The 22,537-nt window shown below is 54.2% G+C and overlaps 1 protein-coding gene and 1 long non-coding RNA gene across 4 annotated transcripts; one reads left to right on the top strand and one right to left on the bottom strand.

Moving 5' to 3' along the window:
- Positions 1–3,570: 3,570 nt before the first annotated feature.
- On the bottom strand, positions 3,571–15,923 carry GML (glycosylphosphatidylinositol anchored molecule like). Of its 3 annotated transcripts, none has more exons than XM_023649055.2 (4): positions 15,660–15,923; positions 14,151–14,241; positions 13,410–13,517; positions 3,571–4,026 (listed from the first exon to the last, which is right to left on the bottom strand). In XM_023649055.2, exons 2-4 carry the CDS (start codon positions 14,221–14,223, stop codon positions 3,737–3,739), a joined length of 471 nt encoding a protein of 156 aa, XP_023504823.1. In that variant the 5' UTR covers positions 14,224–14,241; positions 15,660–15,923; the 3' UTR covers positions 3,571–3,736. The 3 variants fall into 3 exon arrangements, with proteins under 3 accessions (XP_023504823.1, XP_023504826.1, XP_023504824.1); XM_023649058.2 differs by having other exon boundaries at positions 15,593–15,708; XM_023649056.2 differs by lacking the exon at positions 15,660–15,923 and adding an exon at positions 15,366–15,498.
- A 928-nt stretch (positions 15,924–16,851) lies between these two features.
- Positions 16,852–20,145, top strand: LOC138915493 (uncharacterized). The gene is made up of 4 exons (XR_011421502.1): positions 16,852–16,990; positions 18,398–18,494; positions 19,377–19,478; positions 19,603–20,145. It is a non-coding gene; the product is annotated as an uncharacterized lncRNA (long non-coding RNA).
- The last annotated feature ends 2,392 nt before the right edge of the window (positions 20,146–22,537 follow it).

The raw sequence follows: 22,537 nt of genomic DNA, 5'->3' as shown, positions 1-22,537 counted from the left end.
ATTAGGAACAAGGACGTCTGCTCCCACCACTCCTACTCACACAGTCCTAGAGGTTCTAGCTGGAGCAATTAGGCAATAAAAACAAGTGAAGTCATCCCGATTGGAAAAGAAGAAGTAGAACTATCTCTATTCACAGATCATACGATGATCTTGCGGATATACTCTCCTAAGGAAGTCATTTAAAAAGTACTATATCTAATAAAGAAGTTCAGCAATATTTCAAGATATAAGTACATTATACAAAATCAACTGTATTTCTCTACATTTGTAACGAAGAATCTGAAAATAAAAGTAAGAAAACCATTCCATTTATGAGAGCATCACAAAGAGTAAAATACTTAGGAATTAATTTAACAAAAGATATTCAAAATTTAGACTCCAAAAACCACAAAACATTGTTGAAAGAAATGAAAGATCTCTATAATTAGAAATACATCCTGTGCCCTGGATCAGAGGATGTAATATTGCTATGAAGACAACACTCCACATCCCCAGATGATCAATACTCCTTGGTCCCCAGATTTGATGCAATCCCTGTGAAAATCTCAGCTGACTTCTTTGTGGAACTTGACAAGCTGATTCCGAAATTCATATGGAATGCAAGAAACCTAGAATGGCCAGTGTTATCCGGAAAAAGAACAAAGTAGGGTGACTCACTTCCCTATTTCAAAACTTACTACAAAGCCACAGTAATGAAAACAGTGTGGCTCTGGCACAGGAACAGACAGACAGATCAATGGAATAGAACTGAGAGTTCAAAAATGAAATAGTATGTCTATGGTGAACTGATTTTTGACAAAGGTGTCAAGACTGTCCAATGGGGAGAGTATAGTCTTTTCAACAAAATGTGTCAGGACAACTTTATAGCCACGTGGAAAAGAATAAAGTTAGACCTTTACCACAGACTATATACAAAAATTGACTCAAATGGATCAAAGACCTAATCATAAGAGCCAACACTCAAAAACATTAGAAGAAAACAGAGAGATAATTTTTCATGATCTTGCATTTGGCAAAAGAGTTTTAAAATATGACACAAAGGGCATGAGTAGCAAAAGAAACAGTAGATAAACTGCACGTCCTCAGAATTGAAAATGTTTGTGCTTCAAAGGACACTCAAGAAAATGAAAAGACAACCCACAGAATGGAAGAAAATATTTGCAAACTATATAGCTGATAAGATACTTGTTTCCTGAAGATACGGAAAACTCTTATAAAACAACCCAGTTTTGAAATTGGCAAATGATTTGAAAGGACATTTCTCCAGGGAAGATGCATAAACAAATGGCCAACACACAGGGGAAAAGATGCTTAACCTCATCAATCACCAGGGAAATGCAAATCAAAACCACAAGGAGATGTCACTTCATACCCACTAGAATGGCTAGAATTAAAAAAATCAGAAAATAACAAGTGCTGGTGAGAACATGGAGAAATTGGAACTTCATATACTGCTAGTGGGGATGGAAAATGGTGCGGTCATTTTGGGGACAGCCTGGCAGTTCTCTAAATGATTACAGAGTTACCACAGGACCCAACGATCCCTCTACTAGGCATATACCCAAGAGAACTGAAAACATATGTCTACATAAAAATGGTTACATGAATGTTTATAGCAGTATTATTCATAATAACCAAAGGTGGAAACAACTCAAATGTCTATCAACTGATGAATGGATAAACAAAATGTGGTATAATCATACTATGGAGTATAGTATAGCCACAAAAACGAAGTACTGAAACAAACTACAATGTGGAGGAACCTTGAAGACATTTTGCTGAGTTAAAGAAGCTAGTCACGAAAGACTCCATATGGTATGATTCCATTCACAAGAAATGTCCAGAACAGGGAAATCCATAGTGACAGAAAGGACATGAGTGGCTGCCTAGTGATGGGGGTGAGCCAAGACAGGGTAATGGGGTAATCACGAATGGGTATGGGATTTCTTTACGAGGTGAAATACATATTCTAAAAATGACTATGGTGATGGTTGATGTACCTGTGAATATACTAAAAATTATTGAATTATACGCAAAATGAGTGAATTGCATGATATGTGAATTATATCTCAATAAAACTATTTAAACAAACAAATAAAAAAAGAAATACTGATACGTGTTACAACATGCATGAACCTTGAAAACATTATGCCAAGTGAAAGAAGCCAGACACAAAAGGGCAAATACTGTATGAACCATTTCTGTGAAATGTCCAGTGTCACGGGTAATTTCATGTGTCAACGTAGCTAAGCTATGCCACCAGCTGTTTGGTCAAATACCAGTCTAGATGTTGCTATGAAGGTATTTTTAGATATGATTAGCTTTTCAATCAACAGACTTTGCGTAAAGCACATTCTCCTCCAGAATGTGAGCGGGCTTCATCCAGTCATTTGAAGGCCCAAAGAGCCAAGACTGAGGCTCCCTGAAGTAGAAGGATCCTCCCTGGAGGACTACAACCTAGACACTGTGCCTGAGCTTCCAGCCCGCTGCTTTGCAGAATTCAGACTCGAGGTTGCAACATGGCTCTTACCTGAGTTTCTAGCCTGCCAGCCCGCCCTACAGATTTTAGACTTGCCAAGACCTGTGACTCCTTGGAACACCAGGCTCCTTCCTCCCTCTTCTCTTCCACTCTCTCCTCATCCCACCCCCGTCCGGTCCTCTCTCACTACGTGTGTTTAGATCCCTGTTGGTTCTGTTCCTCTGGAGAGCCCTGCCTCAGAGACCCAGCATAGGCGAGTCCACAGAGACCGCAAGCAGAGCGGCGGCGGCCAAGGCCTGCGAGAGGATGAATGGGAGCAGCTGCCTCTGTGACCTGGGGTTGCTCTTTGGGCACAAAATGTTCTGGAATCAGGCAGTGGCGATGGTTGCACACATTGCGAATATGCTAAAAACCACTGATTAATACCCTGTTAAAAGGGTGAATCTTTATGTCACTGAACTTTGTGTCAGTCATTGAAACTCAGGTATTGGTTTAAAGGAGGAGGAGGGGGAGGAAGAGAGCAGAGAGGGTCTTGATTTTCTGTTCCCTCCACACCATTTTCCAATACCGACCCCGGGCGCCATGAGAGCGATGGCAGCAGCCGGGAGCTCCCCCTGCCATTTCAAGGCAGTCACCAGCCGGCTTGAGGCCCCCTCACCCTTCTCAGATGTCAGCATCTGGGCCAACGTCCCAGCGCGTGTGTGAAGCCAGGAGCCATTTGGAGAGAGGACTCCAGGTCCTGCAGAACTCGTGTGACTGACCCACACAAAGCGCCGGACAGCGTCGAATGTCAGGCCCTACTGACCACGGCTGCCTCGTCACCAAGCACCCTCCCCGCTTCTGTCGTCCCGACCCGAGAACTGGAAGGATGGAGTCTCAGGTGGCCTCAGGCACCGGTGGTCTGAGCATAGTGGGACCTCTCTTTCAGCTGACAAGTAGACCGTGCCCTGTAACCGCTTTGCTTCTGACTGAAATACTCAGCCTCTGTATGCTAAAGTGGCAGGATGTTCTTGCTCGACTCCTGAGGTGATGTCTAAAGAGGGAAAAACAGATCAAATACTGAAACCACAAAGAAATCTCTGAGTACACAGTCCCCAACCAATAACGTTCTTTACTTCTCTCTTGAAATAAGCTGAAATGGGTAACTGGCCAACGGGGGACCTGTGGATCAGTGTCTCTGGTTCACAAGAGAGCAAAGGAGGGCGAACTTGCTCTGAGAAATGGAGGGAGATGATCAAACCCTCCAAGGAGGGCTTCTCACGTCAGTGAATTGCTGATTAGGATGGAAGCAAAGCTCAGGAAAAACGTGGACTCCCCCAAGCGCACCGTTCCTCCTAACACCTCCTCAATTGTCTCCGGGGGTCCGATGTCCCTCTCAATATCAGTAGGTCCTCCTTCATTGCAAGTCATACCACTACAACACAGAACATAATAGAAGCTATTTGTTTTAAATTTTCTTGGGGATTCAGCAGGCATTTCGGCTTCATATACAAACGTGCAGTTGTATGTACAGTTCTTGTAGATGAGTAGTTCGCGCAAGTTCAAACCTAAAAGAGAAGTAGAGATGAAAATCATTGATTTCACATTTTCTGCTGGCCAATATCACAGCACATTCCCTGTCCCTGCTTCATGCCCACATTCGACAGCCCGCGTGTTACTACGTTGCCAGAATTCTGGACTGAGAAGGAACATCATCCGGCTGTGCTACAGGCTCTGCTTACCCCACGAACAACTTCTCCTGGCCGTGGCTGTCTATCTGCACTGCCCCTCACTTCTGCCTCTGCCCTCCCTAAATAGCATTATGGCACCTCATCATGTCGCTCTGCAAGTGAAATGTCCTACTCACTCTTCGTCATAGGAATTCCAGGGCTCTAGAAAGAAAATGGAGACCAGGAAACATGTATTGCTCGTGTCCCAAAGATCACACGGACCCTCAAGCGGAGTGGCCCTGTTAGTGTGGCCTCCAGCTGGTCTTCTGCAGTTGGCATGGCCCCTTTAGTTGGCATGGCTCCTGCCTGGGCCGCACAGCCTGGCATTCCCAGCTCCTGGCCCAACATATAAACACTGATACGCCCTTGATGCCAACCTGCGCCCCAGCGCTGACTCGATGCACCATCCGAAGGAGGGTCCCACAGCTCCTGGGATCACCGTCGCTGGTGGGCTCGCCCAATGGCCTGGGCCAACCAGTGCTACCTGACCAAGGCTCCATCTGAGGCCTCCTTCAAGAATGCCTGGGTTAAATTCCTCAGCCCTCATTCGCCGGTTCTGTTCCCCTTGTAGCCTCACAGTGTTTACACAAATACTTGCTCCCGGAACTTGCCACGATCCGTTTATCCCTTCACGCCTCTGGGGTGGCCTCCTGACTAACACCAGGAGGCACAAATGGCTAAACTCCAGTCACCTGGTTTTATTTTCTATGTAAAGAGTTTATGGAACTCCAACATGCTGCAGAAAACTGCATGATCTTAAGTCGACAGCTTAACGGATTTTCACAGAGTACACACGACTACGGAACCAGCGTCCGGCTCAAGCAACAGAGCTGGATGAGAGCCCCGGAAGTCCTCACTCTGCTCCTCTGTTCAGGCATATGAGCAGCCACGGCCAAAGCTACAAAGTGTCTGGATTTCTAAGCCTATCCTTTGGTTTTGCCTGTTTTTGAAATTTACGAAAAGGAAATCCTACCCTGCCTGTTGTTGTGTCTGGCTTCTTTTGCCCACGTTGTGTTGGTGGCCTTCGTCCCTGCTGGGCGCCTCGTCACAGAACGTTCACTCTCTTAGCTGTGTGCTGTTCCATTGACGACTAGGCCGCAGTGTCTTGCGATGGACGCTGAGGTGCTTTCCGAGTGTTATCTGCCCCGAGTGGCGCTGCAGGGCCTAATCGCGACCTTGTCTGGAGGGGAGCCCGTGGAGGCTTTGTTAGGTGTGCACCTGGGGGCGGGAATGCTGAGGCTTTGAGATGCATACGCACGACTGCAGCAGACACCAAGAGTTTGCCAGAGTGCTTGGACCTATTTACACTCCAAAGGATCGTGTGCTCCTCACAGTCTTGCCAACACATAGCAGGTGGTGTTTGAATGCTCAGTCATTCCTTTTGGGTTTATTGTATGGTGGTTTCCGCCGTATTTCCACCAAGAAGGACGATGTTGAACAACTTTTCTTAGATTAACTACCCCTTGAGATGTCACTTTCTGGTCCATTGCTGTCAAGCTTTCTGCTCAAATTTCTCTTGGAGGACTGCATTTTCAATTATTCATTAGTAGGAAGTAGCTCGTTCTATCTTCTGAATGTGAGTCCTTTAGCACATGTGTCTTGAAGGCTTTCCCGACCTCAGTGGCTTGTATTTTTACTGTCTTATCACTGTCTTCTGAGGGGCAGTCGTCTGATAGTCAAGACACGGCGAATTTTTGTGTAATCCCATTTAACACCTTTTTCTTATGTGAGTACCACAATTGTGCTCTGTTTTTTAAAATTCTTAATTATCCCCAGGACATAAAGGTATTCTTCTAGGTTTCCCTTTAAAAGCAACTTTATTCTTTTGGTATTTACATTGAGATCTACAAACCACCTGAAACTGTTTCTTTCGGACACTGTAAATATTGTCTGTAACGTCTCATCTGTCCACCCCTCGTGACTGCAGCACAGCATCCTTTCCCACCAGGCTGCGGGTCAGCTTTGTCAGGAGGACGCACCTGGATAGATGTGGCTTCTGCGTTCTCTTCTCTCCTCTTTTGGTCTATGTTTCAATCCTGACACCAATACCACGCTGTTTAATTAGTGAAATGATGTATATAATCTTGACGGTGAAGAGTGCAAGTCCTCCAGCTTCTTTCTTCCACACGATGGCCTTCGCTGGGGGCCAGCCCCGTGGCCCAGTGCTTAAGTTCGCGTGCTCTGCTTTGGTGGCCTGGGGTTTCGCGGGTTCGGATCCTGGGCATGGACAAGGTACCGCTCATCAGGCCATGCTGAGGCAGTGTCCCACATGGCACAACCAGAGGCGCCCACAACGAGAATACACAGCCAAGAACTGGGGCGCGGGGGGGAGGGGTGGTTAGGGGAGAAGAAAAAAAACATCAAAAAAGAAGACTGGCAACAGTTTTTAGCTCTGATGCCGATCCTTAAAAGAAAAGATTTCCTTGGCTGTTCCTGGCCCTTTCTATCTCCAGAAACATTTGAACATTTGGCATCTACTGGTCCCAGAGACACACACACACACACACACACGCACACACGCACGCAGAGGAACCTGCTGGGACTCCGAGTGGAATTTCGCAGAGTTTGTGGATGCGTTGTGGAGAGCAGCCATCTTGGCTCTATTGGGTCTCACGACCCATAATCTCGGGGCATCCTTCTAGCGGCTTCGGTCTTTAACTTCAACAGTGGTGACGCAGTTTCAGGGTGGCGATCTTGCACAAATCGAATTGGGTTTCTTCCTAGGCATCGATACTGTGGTGCTTTTTAAAGCGGCATGGTCTTTCGTATACCTCATGTTCAATTTGTTGTTGGTGTATAAAAAGACAATTGATCTTTTAAGTTGAGTTGCGAGTCCGGACCTCGTATGCAGGGCCCTTGCTAAGATCACTCGTCGTTTCGAAAGTTCGTTGTCTTGGTGAACAGCGGCCATTCACTTCCCGTCTCTCCACCCCCATGTATTCTGTCTCCTCCTGTGGCCTAGCTGAGCCAACCGAGGACTCTGATGCACGGGGAGCGGGAGGGGCGAGAGCGGCCCTCCTGCCCCACTTTCTCCTCAAGGGAAAGTCTCCCTACGTTCTCATCGAATTCTCACAGTTTCCTGGAGATAAAATTTCCTTTCTGCTTCCATTTCTTCAGTTTTCTTTTTAACTGGGAAAGAGTGTTGGATTTTTTATCAAAAAGTTTTCAGCATCTACGATCGTGATTATGTGACGCTTCCCATTCTTTGTTAAAACGGTGAATTGAACTAGGGAGCCTCAAGCTGTACCCACAGCGCAATTCTGTGACTAACACCATGAGGTAGGGGTTATGATGTGTGTGAGTGAGCGAACTTCTTCGTTTAAAATAGTCTCAGGTTTGCAGAAACGTTGCAAAGATAGTACAAAGAGCTCCTACGTACCTCACGCCCAGTCCCCTCGTCTCTCACTCCTTACACCACTATGGCACATTCGTCCCAAATAACGAAGGAATATGGATACAACCTTCTTCACTCAGCTCCACATTTTATTCAGATTCCATTCATTTTCCTTAATGTTCTTTCCTGTCCCAGGATCCCATCCAGGAGACTGCGTTGCCTCGGGTGTGGGCTGGCTTACATGTACGAGGACTTTCTCGGTTAAGATTTGGTTGGCATTTTTGCATCTCTAGCCATAAGGGAGGCTCGTCGGTGATTTCCCATTCTTCCAGTGTCTGTGCTGGGCTTTGGTGTTGGGGTTAAGCTGTCGTCGTGGAGGGGCTGGGCAGCGACTCCTTCTTGTTTATTATCTAGAAGAGTTTGCATAGGGTTGGGGTGATTTCTCCCCTAAAACTAGTGAGCCGTTGGCCGGGGGCAGCCTCTGGGTGGGTAGGTTTTTCAGAAAGGATTCGGGACACTTCAGCTTTACAATCTCATTGTGGGTCAGATAGGGTTAAGTTGTGTTTTCAAGCTTTTGTTCACTTCCTCGGGAATGCCAGGTTTCTCATGGGAACACTGTTCATAACAGCCTCGTCTTTTCTTTATAGGGTCTGTAGGGTCTGACTGATGCCTCTCTTTTCGCTTCTGATATCAGAAACGTGACTTTTATTTCTCTGTCTTTCATTTCTCTTACTGTTTTCCCAATACTACGAATCCTTCCAAAGAACCGCCTATTGGCTTTGTGGATTTTACCTGTGTGGGGTTTTTTCCCATTGTGAATGTTTCTACTCTCCTCCTCATAGTCCCTTCCTCGTGTCTTTGGGTGGATTCTCCGTGTGTTTTCTATCTTCTTGAACGGAAGCTTAGCTCTTTTTCACCCTTTCTTCTCTCCTACTAGATGCCAGCAATGCTATAGATTTTGCTCTAAGCACTCCTTTAGCTGCTTCCCACTCAGTTTTGACATGTCACATCTCCATAATCATTCAGACCTTAATAGTTCCTAATTTCTGTTGTGGCCTCTCTTTTGTGTAATTGGTTATTGACAGATGCATAATTACTAAGCTGTTGGGGGTTCTCTAGTTCACTGCTGAGTAACAGTTTCTAGCTTCACTGCACTGCATTAGAGAAGGAACTCTAAATAAATTGCATCATCTGACATTTGTTGATGCTTGCGTTACACCATGGCATGAACTCAATTTCATAAATATCATACGCCACCTTGTAAAAAGAGTGTGCATTTAATCCTCTCTGGCTGTGCTGTCATATGTGGTGATCACTCCTTGTTTATAACGGCGGTGTTCACATCTCCTATAGCAGAGGTTGGCAAACAAGAGCCCACGGGACAAATCCAGTCCACGAACCGTACTTACAAGTACAGCTTTGTTGGAACATAGCAACGATCACGTGTTACTTCTCCTCGATGACTGCTTCACCCCCACAAAGGCAGTGTCGAGTCGTTGTGACAGTAACTAGATGACCCTTCACCATCCGGTCCTTTACAGAAGAAGTTCCTCGACCCCTGGTCTATGGCCGTAATAAGTCTCGCCTCCCCGCTCTAGCCTCCAGAAGCTACGGAGAGCTGTGTTAACGACAACTACACTCTTGTGCATTTGCCTGCGGTTCCTCAGTTCTATCCAAGTTTTTCTGTATGTATTTTCTATTTCTTTTTTTTTTTTTGAGGATGATTAGCCCTGAGCTAACATCTGCTGCCAATCCTCCTTTTTGCTGAGGAAGCCCGGCCCTGAGCTCACAGCCATGCCTGTCTTCCTCTACTCTATGTGTGGGACGCCGACCACAGCATGGTGTGCCAAGCGGTGACATGTCCACACCCAAGATCCAAACAGGCGAGCCCCGGGCCGCCGAGAAGCGGAACGTGTGCACTTAACCGCTGTGCCGCCGGGCTGGCCCCTCTGTATGTTTCTTCATCCCGTGTTATTGGGCACGTCCGAATTTAGATCGCGCTCACTTCCTGGTAGACTTATCCCGTCATCTCCATAAAACGTGGCTCTTCACACAGTAATGCTCTTGTCTTAATGTTTACTTTGCCTCAGTGTGTGTAAGAGCCTCCTTGAGGCAGTAGTTAAATTGTGTAGCATTTTCTCTATTTATATTCAAACTTCTTGTGTTCTTCTTTTAAAGCACGTCTCTAACAAACAGAACATACGACTCTTCGCTCACTCTCAACGTCTTAGGCTCCTAACTATAACCATTTTGTAGGCACGTAATTGATGGCATGCTACTTTTTAAATTTCTTCTCCGTCAAACATTTCACTTTCAGATGACTGTATATTCAAATGCAGTTGCAGGAAGTGCAGAAAGGTCCCGTGTGTCCCTTACTCAGTTGCTTCCAGAGGTAACATCCTGCCCAGCTGCAGCCCAATGTCACAATTAGCTAGGGTACCGGCATTCAAAAGAACGAGGGCAGAGAACGGTTTCATCGCCCCCATTGTCCCTTCCACGGGACCCACTAACCTCTTGTCCGCACAAAGCCCCAAACCTTGACCCCCACAAAACTAACTTGGTGTCCATCCTTCTGAGCTTGTCATTCCTAGAACGCCACAGAAATGGGGCTACATGCCATGGAACCTACGCAGATTGTCTTTTCGGCTCAGCATAATTCCCTGGCTCGTCATTCAAGCTGGTTCGCCTATCCACACTTGGCTCTCTCTCCCTGCTGAGTAACGTCGCACGCTGAGGAGGGCCCGTGGTTTGTTTACCCTTTACTAAGTGAGGGACATCCCGGCTGCTTGCAGGTTCGGAGTATCACAAATGAAGCTTCTGTCAACACCCACGTGAGTGTTTCTGTGTGGACGTAAGTTGGCACTTCTCTGGGGAAGACACCCAGAAGTGCAATTTGGGGAACGTGCGGTCGTTGTAGGCTTACCTTTGAAGGAAACTGCCACTCTCTTCTCCACGGTGCCTGCACCATTCTCACTGTCACTGTCAAAGCAGGAACAACCTGGCTGCTTTACATCCTGGCCAGCATTTGGTTCGGGCACCACTGATTATTTTGGCCACTCTGATGAGTGATCTCTAACTGTGTTTTTAACTTGCCTTTGCCCTAGTGGGTAAAGATGTTGAAGTCTATTCGTGTGCTTAATTACTCTGTGCGAAGCCACTCGGTGGTAGGTCTCTTCATGTCTTTGTCCATTTTATGATGAGATCGGCTGCGTTTTTACTGTTGGGTTTTGAAAGTTCTGTGTGTGCTCAAGATACGACTCCCTTGTGGGACATGTGGTCTGCACGAACTGTCTCCCACGCTGCAGCTCATGTCTTCATCCTCTGAACAGGGGCTTTCACACAGAAACGTATTCTAACTGCTGGAGGTCCAGTGTGACCAATTTACTTTTCATTGGTCGTGCTTTGGCATCAAGGCCGACAACTCTTTGCTTGCCGTAAATGCCAAAGACTTTCTCCCATGCGTTCTCCTTTTGTAAAAGCTTGAGTTTTACCTTTTACATTTAAGCCCATGATCCATTTCAGCTGACCTGTGTCGAAGGCTTGAGGTTTCGGTCAAGGTTCACTTTTGCCTGTGGATGTTGAAGAGGCTACCCCTTCTCATTGATTGCTTTGGCATCTCTGTCAAAACTCATTTGGCCATATTTGTGTGGGGTTATTTCTCGGTTCTGTATTCTGTCCCACAGACTATGTGTCTGTCCGTCCGCCAATACGTCAATGATTCTTGGTGTCAGTAGAAGCTGTCTCTGACATTCCAAATGTCTCCATGGAGGTTTTCTGTTTACCACCCTGCACAGCCCCAGAAAGCAGCAAATACCCTGAAGGGGAAATTATCTGATCACGCCAGCACTCCCAAATCTCTGCCAAGTGCTCTCCTAAATGCTCTGTCCCAGAATCCATCAGGGTCATTCAGGAAAACCGAACCTCTGAGCTCTATGGGGGGGTAAGTTATTCAATGCAGGTGTTCTGACTTCCCTGCGTGTGGGAGGGGCTGAGAAAGGGAAGTGCATGGTGTGGGGGCTGACGGTCACAGACAGCCCAGCCAGGGCCACCTGAAGCCGAGGCAGGGCAGAAGAACGCCGCAGAAAGATATCGAAAGCCGTGCGCCTCTGTCCTCTGTTCTGGCCCCCGCGGGAAGCCTTACACAGATGTTTGCAGTGCTGTGGCAGAGCAGCTGTCGCTTATGCAGGCAGCGCCAAAGCACCGGCGGGAGCCTCAGGAACCGCCTTCGGACGAAAGGCCCAGCAGTGGGGATGATGGGATGGACATGGAGCAGGGTAAGAGCGAGGACAGGCTGGGGTCCCCTGGCGTCCACCACTGGGTACCACCACCAGGACCTTCCAGAGTAACCATCTCTGCTTCACCTCTGCCTTGTAAATCTCACACAAGTTCTCCCTGGGCCTCGTATAACCCAAGCCATACAGGGCTGAAGCTTTTGGGAACAGCTCCCAGGACCCCTCCGGAGCCGTAATCCCAGCATGACGACACACGACTCACCCTCGGGTCTCAGACATGCTGCTGCGCAGCCCTGACAGCTGGCTTTTCTGTTTGAATGCAAGTGCCTGGCTTTGTGTCAGCTTTGCAAGTGTCAGCTTTGATTGCGGAGGCCCCCACTTCAAAGGGGCATCCACGGCTGAGGCAGCTATCCCCAAGAAGAAGGTGAAAGCCACAGGACTCCGTAAGAGCCAGCCCCCACCCCAGGCTCCTCTGTATCACAGATCCTGGTTGGTTTCTAGAACTGACTTTCGGGGCCTCTTCTGTTTTCTCTTCCTGAACGCTAAATGCCCACTCTTATGTTTTAGATTCACCAACAAAGAGAGAACCTGCAAAACCCTCGGCCCCCCTCTCGACCCCAATAAAAGCAGCATCCCAGACCCACGCTTGCTCACTCTCTCTCCCCACGACGTCGCTGTGTGGCCCCAGGCGGGCTGTGTACTTTCCAGGTGTTGTAGGTAATAAACCTTTATTTCCTCAAAGTTTCCCAGTGGCTACTGCTGAAGGGCATCTCGCAGTCATGAGAAGAACCACAGGGGCCGGGTCAGCCAGAAGACTGGATACTGGTCGGCAGAGAGCCCCACCAGACAGGTGCCCACTGCAGGAGCAAAGCACAGTTTCTCAGCTCCCGCCTGTGTCCCAAGTCGGCAGATGCCCGCAGGGTGACGGCAGCTGGTCCGATGAAGAGATGGAATCAGGGGGCTGGTTTGTGGGGTGCTTTGGACACAAAATTGAGTGTGAAGACGCAACGAGAGTCACCGTCCCTGGGAGAACAGGAGCCAGTGGGCCTGCGCAGGGCCCCAGACAAGCCTCCAGCGCCCTGCCAGGCCATGCCCAGGCTGCGGCCTCCCAGCTTAATCAAACGGGTCCCGGCCTGGCCGTACGGGTTCCAGAGGCCTGGACCCTCGGGAGAGGGACGCCTTTCTCAGAGAATGAGAGCATCTTGGAAGACCAGGCTCTGCCCTGACCCCACACTTGGCCTTGGCATCAGTGTGGAGTAGGCATTGCTCCAAGGAGTGCAGGGTGCCTCCACTTGTTGGGCCTACTTAGCTGGAAGCCCTCCCCAGATGGCCAGAATCAAACGTGCAACGAGGAATACCCCAGGCAGCACTGGGCATCTACACACGTGACCAGGGACCACGAGGGCTGGAGGCCTGGGGGCGGCAATCCTCCCAGCCCCTGGAGGCCTCGCAGGAGATGCGGCTCTCCCGGACGGGGCACGCAGCCCTTTCCTGGGGCTGAGCCTAGCACCTGGGAACATGTCTCAGGATGGGAAAAAGAGAGGGCCAGGGGCCAAGGGCTGGTGCCGAGGAAAAACAGATTGGCCCTGCCCCCTGAAACTGCTCAGGTGGGGTCACTAATTCACCAGGTGTGAGACAGAGAAACAGGTACTTACGAATAGAGACCGTCAGACAGCGCCTGACGTGATAGGGACATGTTCTGACGTTTGCACAACGGAAGGTGTTGATGGCCCAACAGTCATGGCATTTCACATTATAAGTCCCTGCATGCAATGAGAGGCACATCAACATCCTGCTGCAACTTGCCTTTTCCTTCCTGTTCGGGGCCCACCGCCCCCTCCACCAGCAGCTGGCCCTTCCTGCGGCCTCACAGCACTTCCAGAGGCCTGCACAGACCAGCCGCCTCGGTGGGCTCTGAGTCTGGGCAGGACTGGCTCCCTGGGTGGAAGCCGGGTACACCCAGGACCTTTACCTGTCCCCAGAGACACACCGTAGGGAACGCCCCCGGACGGCCAGATGAGGGGAGCCCACGCTCTGTACAGCGGGTCCACGAGCCTTAGGAAGGCCTGACCATCGTGAGAGGCCAGCGCCGTCCCAGATTTCCCTGGACTCGGCCACATCTGCCTGTCCCAGATGCGCAAGGGACGCAGCTAGAGACCCCTCCTCAGGTCTGCGGGTCACTGCTGTTTGGGGAAAGCCCTGATCCCTCTGACCCGCTCACGGACCTGACCTCGCTCATGGACGCTCTCCAAATCCACCCTGGGCCTACCAACCCCACTGACAAAGGAGACCTCAGCTGGACCAGGTGATGAAATTTCCACTCACGCACTTCCAGCGACCCAGATGACCCCGGGAATTCTCAGCCCCTCCAGGCCGTCACAGGGCCTGATACTTACAACCGCTTCCAGTTGCATTCATATCAACCACTGGCAACACCACGGCCAGGAGCAAGGCATAGGCGAGCATCATTTCCTGCAGGAGCTGACCCTGCAGGTGAGGAGACCCAGGGTGCACATCAGCAAGGGCATGGCTCCCAGCATCCACCAGCAGTGACTCTGGCTACAGGAACTGGGGGGCTGGGCCTTTCCCGCACACGAAGCTTTTGCCATGCTCACGCCTTCATCGTAGACAGAGCCATCCTCCCTGCTCTCCAGAAGGCAGAGCGCAGCCGAATCAGCCACGTCCTGGGCCCACCTCCACGTGGAGCACACGAGGTCCCCGCGCCCCCAAGTGCTTCTCCTTATCGACTGGGTGACTCCTGACCTCAGGGACAACTTGTGAAAAGTGCTTGAACACACTGTCCGTTGAGGTATTTCCTGCTCGAACAAGCACCTTGACAAGTGTGTGGGGGGGTGTGACTCAAATAGGGGAGCTAATGCAGAAGATGCCAGAAGCCTGACTTGCAAGCGGTCCCCAGTGTGACTAGGAAAGTATGCCCCCGTGGAATGCTGTCTTCCCCAGCCTGGGTATCATGCAGCCCTGAATTAACGGCAGGGGAGAGTGTGTGGCACGTCAACCCTGAGTCCAGGTGTCAGAAGCACTGTGCGCAAGGGAATGCCCCCTCCCCCCCTCCCCCCCTCTCCCCAGCACGAGGCAGTCTCTGCACCGGACACATCTTCTTGCAGGGACCCATCTGCACCCTCACTGCTGCAGAAGCCTGTGGTCCTTCCGGAAACTGCCTGCCCTGGCCCCAAGCTGCCCGGCTCCCTGGGCACCCCATCTCCCTGTTCGGGAGTAGGATCACCCCTCAGTGCCAAGCCTCTCTGAGGGGAGGGGCCTCCCCTGCTGGCTGCCCGTCACCCCGAGGAGACCCACCCAGGTGGTGGCAGCCCCTGACTCTCACCCTCAGCGGATGGGCTGAGGGGCTCAACTATGCGGGCACCTGAAGCCACGGGACCTGCGCAGAAGGGCGCGGTGGGGGGGGGGGGTCCTGTGTGGGGGCGGGAGTGCCTGGGACGGTGAAGGGGCGCCGCCTGGGGCGGGAGGGCGCGGGACGGGCAGGGGACTATGTCGTCCGCCTGTACCCACGTCTGGACGTCGGGGCGGCACCACTCGACCGCACCCTCCCCGGGCACCCGGGATGGTCGCCGCCATAACGCGCCGCCACCGACCTGGACTGAGGTTCGACCCTCAGCGCGGCCCACGCCCGCCCGTGAGGCGCCCCGTCCTTGTGGAACCTTCCGTGCCGCCCGCGCGTCTGACGGAAGCGCCCAGAACCCTCTGGAACCTTCTGAGTGCCTGACACACACCCCGCCCCGCTTCGGGAAGTGTCCAGAACCGTCTGGAACCTTCTGTACCACCCAGCGCCCTTAGAGAAGCACCCACAACCTTCCCGAACCTTCTCGCCCAGGCCTCTGACGGAAGCGCCTTTGGGGAGACGCAGCCCATCCGCAGGCCAAACGAACCTTCTAGAAGCAGCGAGAAGGCCCACGGGAGACAGCTGAGGACCCGCTCCTGCTGCGGGAACTGCGCTCAGGCCCTGAGCGTCCTCCTGGCGCTCACCCCTGCCTGAGCCCCACCCACCCGCGACGTTCAGCGCCGAAGGTTCCAGAGGGTTGGGGGGGGGGGCGGTCACGGGCAGGCTCCGGAAGGTCTGGGCGCGGGGATGGCGGGCGGGGGCGGGCGCGGGCGGGCGCGGGCAGCTTGGACGTTGGTCCAGGTCAGCGTCCGCGGGTCCGGGGGGCGGCCCTCACACGGATGCCGGGCAGGGTCAGCCCAGCCGCCCTCGAGCAGGGGTCCTGGGGTCCCGTTGGTGCCACCCAGCCATCCGTGCGGCCGCGCCGCACTCCGCACCCCGCGCCCTCCCGCCCCCGCGCCGCGCCCCCTGCCTGCCCCGCGGCCTCCCGCGCCCGCGCTGCCCGCCCCCGGGCTCCCAGCACCCCCTCCCGCTCCCGCCTCTGCCGTCTGCGAGGCCTCCGGGCGGGCCCTTCGTTGGCCTGGAATCCGCTCTCGGGTCGTGGCGGTGGCGGTGGCGGTGCGCGCGGTCTCGGCCCTCCTGCGTCCCGCGTCCACTTGCAGAGCCTGCTTTTCCTGCCGCGTCGCTCGAGGCTCCTTCCGTCCCGGCTTGATCCTTACACTGCCCCAGATGTGTCGTTTTTCCCCTGGGAATGAGGAGGGGCATCTGTGATTTGGAAGGGTGCTCTTACTCTGCAAACGCCGAGATTTTCTGGGTTTCGCTCCGGGCCCATTTCTTGCCAGACGCCGCCGTGGCGGGAGGAGGCCCGCGGAGGGCGTCTGCGAAGGCGCTCGCGGCCCCGGTTCGCCCTCGCGCGGCGTCTCCGCGCGGCTCTGGCCCGGCCGTCCGCGCCGGCTCCCGCGGGCCCAGCTGCTCGCCCCGGGCCGTCTCGGCTCCTCGGCTTCGGCTCCGCTCGTCCTCACCTTGATTTCCAGGGCTGTGACAGGGCCGGAGCTCCCGCGTGGGGGCGGCCAGCCCCGAGCCGGCCCCCGGGGTCGCGGCAGACCGTCTTCGCTGGCCCTTGGCCGGGGACGTGTGCGCCCTTCGGCGGCGTCGGAGTCTGGGGGACGGTGTCGTCCTCGCGGCTGTTGTGTCGCCCAGTGTGTGTGCAGAGTGCAGCCGTCTCGGGATCGCTGCGGCCCGAAGGACCCGCCTTTCTCCCCTCTGCCGCTGGGCGGATGCTCGCGCGTTCACACCGGCGTCCGCGGCTGCACGGTGGCGCCTCGCGAGCGTCTCCCTGGGCGCCTTCTGCTTCGGACCCGCTGCGCTGAACTGTGCGGGGTGAGCGCTGATCCCCGCGGCGGCAGGGCAAGTCCGCCGTCTGCTGGGATCTCTGCAAGGACTGCGCTGTCCGTTGCCGGGTCCTCTCCTTCTGGGGCTCCAGGGACACAGATGCTCCATAGTCCGCTCTGCTCCTCAGTCCCCTCTCTCACTTCTGTTCGTTCTCCTCTTTCTCTTCCTCTGACTACCGCTTTGGATATTTTCTACAGACCTGTCTTCACGTTTCCTGTCGTTCCCTTTTGCTGAGCCTAGTTGGTGGTTAATTTCATCCAACGAGGGGGTGTTTTTGGTTTTCTTTTTAGGGAGGAAAATTCCCCCTGATTTAACATCCATTCCCAGTCCTTCTCTGTTTTGTTTTGTTTTGTTTCTTGCTTGAGGAAGATTAGCCCTGAGTTAACATCCGTGCCAGTCTTCCCCCCACTTTGCGTGTGGGACGCCTCCACAGCATGGCTGCTCAGTGGAGTCGGTCTGCACCCGGGGTCCGAACCCAAGAACCCAGGCTGCCGCAGCAGGGCAAGCAGAACTTTAACCACCGGCTGTCGGGCCTGGCCCGCCAATGAGTCTTTTACCTCCGGAGATCTTGTTTTTCTGTTCTTGAATGTCTCTTCGATGCTCTTGCTGGATGTTGTTTTCCTGTTGAACGTTTTCATCTTCTGAAAAGCCAATTATATCATCTCGTTCTCTTTAGTGTTCTGTTTAGAAGGATATACGGCACTTGCGTGCTGACGTCAACCTTTGGTGACTGGGGGTGGACTTCCCTTGTTTTATCAGCGTGCAGTCCCCTTGTCCTGCCTCAGAAGGGGCGGGGCCGAGGGTGTGTGGGGGGTGAGGCTGGCGGGCCACAGGAGCACAGAGCTGGGCTCAGCATCTCAGAGGGGCAGTGGCACTGAGGTGGGTCTGATGCCGGCCTCAGGCGGGCCAGGCGCTGCAGGGACACCCATGTCTTCCTGTGCACAGGGGTCAGAAAGCACCAGGAGGGATGACCTGGCCAAGACAGGGAGAGGGAGGGGAAGGTGAAGGGGGAAAGGGTGGACGTGGGCCCCATGGGGGCTCCTGAGAGAGCAGGAGGCCCAGCAGTGGTTGGGGGACCACTGGCGCAGCCTCAGGGAGAGGCAGCAGCAAAGGCTGCTGGAGAAGGTGTGCTGGGGAGGGGGAGTGAGTGAATGCACAGAGCTCTAGGGGATGGTGAGGTCCCTGGGGGCCGGGGGCCACGGGGGCGTGGTAGTGGTGACAGGCCACCCACACCAACAGGCCACACCTGGCTCCGGCCCACGGGTGAGGAGCAGAGCAGATGGGCCGCCCCCGGCATCCGGTGGGAAAGGGCTCTGAATGCCGGTGGGTGCACAGGCGCCGGGTGTAACCCTGCAGCCACACAGCTGAACGAGTGGCTCTGCTCCTCGTGTCCAGGGCCAGGCACCACTGGAAATGACCCTCCTCCTTGCTTTGCTCCTGGCCATGGGCCTGCCACAGGTGGAGACAAACGTCACCGGGTCTGGAAGACAAGGTAAGTCTGGGCCCCTCAGCCTCCGGGGCTGGGGGAAGGAGGCAGGCTGGAATGGCTGTGCGGACACGGGGCAGTGACCCAAGTCGGGACCTGGCAGTGAGCCCAGGTGGGTGTGGGCACAGGAATCAGGGAGCAGGGGTGCATCAGGAGGGCGACCCGCTGACCTGGACACCTAGTGGGGGAGCTTCGTGATGTGGGGCTCGCGCACCCTGGGCGGCAGGGGTGGCCAGAACCCTGGTTTATTCTCCAGCACCCTGCTCTCGCCTCAGTGGCCCTGCCTCCTTGGGAGACGTCAGGCTGGAAGGCAAGCCTGGCCTGGCCCTGGTTGGGGCTTCCAGGGCTGTCTCTGAGCAGGGGAAAAGCTGCTAGAGGGTGAGCAGTTTCTCCCCCGGAGTGAGTCCCGCCCCAGCACAGACCCAACAGTGGGCTACCACGCAGGGGTCAGGACACAGGGCCTGGGGGGCCGAGGAGGGTGGAGCCGGTGCTGGAGGAGGCTCGGTGGGCCAGGAAGGTGGGTGGGAAAGCGAGTGTGTGCACATCTGTGTGGGGGTGTCGTGTGTGGGTGTGTCTGTGCGAAGGTGTGGGCGTGCACGTCAGGGTGAGAGTGTCTGGCTGTAGTGGTGGGTGCCTGTGCGTGTCCGTGTCCGTGTCCATGTCCACGCCGCAATGCGTGTCTGGGCGTGGGAGCGTGACTGAGACATACCCTGTGCGTGGGTGAGGGAGGCCCAGGAGAGAAGAGAAAGAACTCAGGGGACGCGGTGGGCGTGGGTGTGGGGAAGATGGCACCCACTGGTTTGCGCTCCCGAGGAGGCGCGAGAGGGTGTCTGCTAGAACTGGAGAACTTCACAAACATCCCGCTTTCTTTTTCATTCCTCATTTCAGACGTACTGAGATGTCACGTTTGCGAGAGAGAGAATAATTTCAACTGCGCTGGTCCTACGAACTGTAGCGACAGAGAGACGTATTGTTCTTTTGCTGTTGTGAGTAAGTATCTCGGAGCGTTCCGGGGTCCCACAGGCAGACCACTACGCTATTTTCAGGAATTAGGGTCTGTTTTCCTCGAAGGAGGATAAGTAATATCAAAGTGATCTGTTGTTTAACTTTGAAGAGCAAAGTCCTAAGAAGCCAGGAGTGCAAGCAGGCGACAGAGGTGACCAGCTCAGGCAGGAATGGTGCAGCTCCAGGGCAGCAGGCATCGCAGTTGGTCAAGACGAAATACTGGGGGTGGAAGAGATGAGTCGAGACTTAGCTTCATTTTTAGATGAAAAACCAAGCTTCAGTGACTTCAAACGTCCCACCGAGAATAGCTTTTCCAAGAGCTGTCCACACTTCGGGGTGTGGGCTTCAATGTGCTCTGAAAGGAGTGTGCGTCCTTTAGAAGGGTGGTGGAGACCGCGCTCTGCCACCCGTAATTCACCCGAGAACTTCCGGCCCCACGATGAGCTCCGTCCCGCAGTGGGTGGAAGGCCCAGCCTTACCCCAGGGCCGTTGTCAGCCCTCGAGAGTTCCGAGAGTTCTGCTTCAGTTCAGGACCATTCCGGGGCCTTCCACGTTCCAGGAAACGCGTGGGGCGCTGCGTTGAGGCTTACGCCTCTCTAGCCTCACGGGGACTTGATAACTTAGTAAATGGAAACTGATTTGCACCACGGAAGACACGTGTGTCTCAGTCACGCTCCCACGCCCAGACACGCATTGCGGCGTGGACATGGACACGGACACGGACACGCACAGGCACCCACCACTACAGCCAGACACTCTCACCCTGACGTGCACGCCCACACCTTCGCACAGACACACCCACACACGACACCCCCACACAGATGTGCACACACTCGCTTTCCCACCCACCTTCCTGGCCCACCGAGCCTCCTCCAGCACCGGCTCCACCCTCCTCGGCCCCCCAGGCCCTGTGTCCTGACCCCTGCGTGGTAGCCCACTGTTGGGTCTGTGCTGGGGCGGGACTCACTCCGGGGGAGAAACTGCTCACCCTCTAGCAGCTTTTCCCCTGCTCAGAGACAGCCCTGGAAGCCCCAACCAGGGCCAGGCCAGGCTTGCCTTCCAGCCTGACGTCTCCCAAGGAGGCAGGGCCACTGAGGCGAGAGCAGGGTGCTGGAGAATAAACCAGGGTTCTGGCCACCCCTGCCGCCCAGGGTGCGCGAGCCCCACATCACGAAGCTCCCCCACTAGGTGTCCAGGTCAGCGGGTCGCCCTCCTGATGCACCCCTGCTCCCTGATTCCTGTGCCCACACCCACCTGGGCTCACTGCCAGGTCCCGACTTGGGTCACTGCCCCGTGTCCGCACAGCCATTCCAGCCTGCCTCCTTCCCCCAGCCCCGGAGGCTGAGGGGCCCAGACTTACCTTGTCTTCCAGACCCGGTGACGTTTGTCTCCACCTGTGGCAGGCCCATGGCCAGGAGCAAAGCAAGGAGGAGGGTCATTTCCAGTGGTGCCTGGCCCTGGACACGAGGAGCAGAGCCACTCGTTCAGCTGTGTGGCTGCAGGGTTACACCCGGCGCCTGTGCACCCACCGGCATTCAGAGCCCTTTCCCACCGGATGCCGGGGGCGGCCCATCTGCTCTGCTCCTCACCCGTGGGCCGGAGCCAGGTGTGGCCTGTTGGTGTGGGTGGCCTGTCACCACTACCACGCCCCCGTGGCCCCCGGCCCCCAGGGACCTCACCATCCCCTAGAGCTCTGTGCATTCACTCACTCCCCCTCCCCAGCACACCTTCTCCAGCAGCCTTTGCTGCTGCCTCTCCCTGAGGCTGCGCCAGTGGTCCCCCAACCACTGCTGGGCCTCCTGCTCTCTCAGGAGCCCCCATGGGGCCCACGTCCACCCTTTCCCCCTTCACCTTCCCCTCCCTCTCCCTGTCTTGGCCAGGTCATCCCTCCTGGTGCTTTCTGACCCCTGTGCACAGGAAGACATGGGTGTCCCTGCAGCGCCTGGCCCGCCTGAGGCCGGCATCAGACCCACCTCAGTGCCACTGCCCCTCTGAGATGCTGAGCCCAGCTCTGTGCTCCTGTGGCCCGCCAGCCTCACCCCCCACACACCCTCGGCCCCGCCCCTTCTGAGGCAGGACAAGGGGACTGCACGCTGATAAAACAAGGGAAGTCCACCCCCAGTCACCAAAGGTTGACGTCAGCACGCAAGTGCCGTATATCCTTCTAAACAGAACACTAAAGAGAACGAGATGATATAATTGGCTTTTCAGAAGATGAAAACGTTCAACAGGAAAACAACATCCAGCAAGAGCATCGAAGAGACATTCAAGAACAGAAAAACAAGATCTCCGGAGGTAAAAGACTCATTGGCGGGCCAGGCCCGACAGCCGGTGGTTAAAGTTCTGCTTGCCCTGCTGCGGCAGCCTGGGTTCTTGGGTTCGGACCCCGGGTGCAGACCGACTCCACTGAGCAGCCATGCTGTGGAGGCGTCCCACACGCAAAGTGGGGGGAAGACTGGCACGGATGTTAACTCAGGGCTAATCTTCCTCAAGCAAGAAACAAAACAAAACAAAACAGAGAAGGACTGGGAATGGATGTTAAATCAGGGGGAATTTTCCTCCCTAAAAAGAAAACCAAAAACACCCCCTCGTTGGATGAAATTAACCACCAACTAGGCTCAGCAAAAGGGAACGACAGGAAACGTGAAGACAGGTCTGTAGAAAATATCCAAAGCGGTAGTCAGAGGAAGAGAAAGAGGAGAACGAACAGAAGTGAGAGAGGGGACTGAGGAGCAGAGCGGACTATGGAGCATCTGTGTCCCTGGAGCCCCAGAAGGAGAGGACCCGGCAACGGACAGCGCAGTCCTTGCAGAGATCCCAGCAGACGGCGGACTTGCCCTGCCGCCGCGGGGATCAGCGCTCACCCCGCACAGTTCAGCGCAGCGGGTCCGAAGCAGAAGGCGCCCAGGGAGACGCTCGCGAGGCGCCACCGTGCAGCCGCGGACGCCGGTGTGAACGCGCGAGCATCCGCCCAGCGGCAGAGGGGAGAAAGGCGGGTCCTTCGGGCCGCAGCGATCCCGAGACGGCTGCACTCTGCACACACA

Source organism: Equus caballus, chromosome 9 (genome assembly GCF_041296265.1).
Source record: "Equus caballus isolate H_3958 breed thoroughbred chromosome 9, TB-T2T, whole genome shotgun sequence".
NCBI lineage: Eukaryota > Metazoa > Chordata > Mammalia > Perissodactyla > Equidae > Equus > Equus caballus.
The sequence above is the reverse complement of the archived record's forward strand: the minus strand, read 5'-3'. Positions and strand labels throughout refer to the sequence as shown.

Bases quoted from the DNA above. Each gene is read 5' to 3' on its own strand.
- GML (XM_023649055.2), bottom strand. From the start codon at position 14,223: ATGATGCTCGCCTATGCCTTGCTCCTGGCCGTGGTGTTGCCAGTGGTT. The intron at 13,518-14,150 runs GTAAGTATCAGG...CATTGCATGCAG, and splicing joins GAATGCAACTGGAAGCGGTT to GGACTTATAATGTGAAATGC. The intron at 4,027-13,409 runs GTAAGTACCTGT...CTTCTCTTTTAG, and splicing joins CTGTCTGACGGTCTCTATTC to GTTTGAACTTGCGCGAACTA.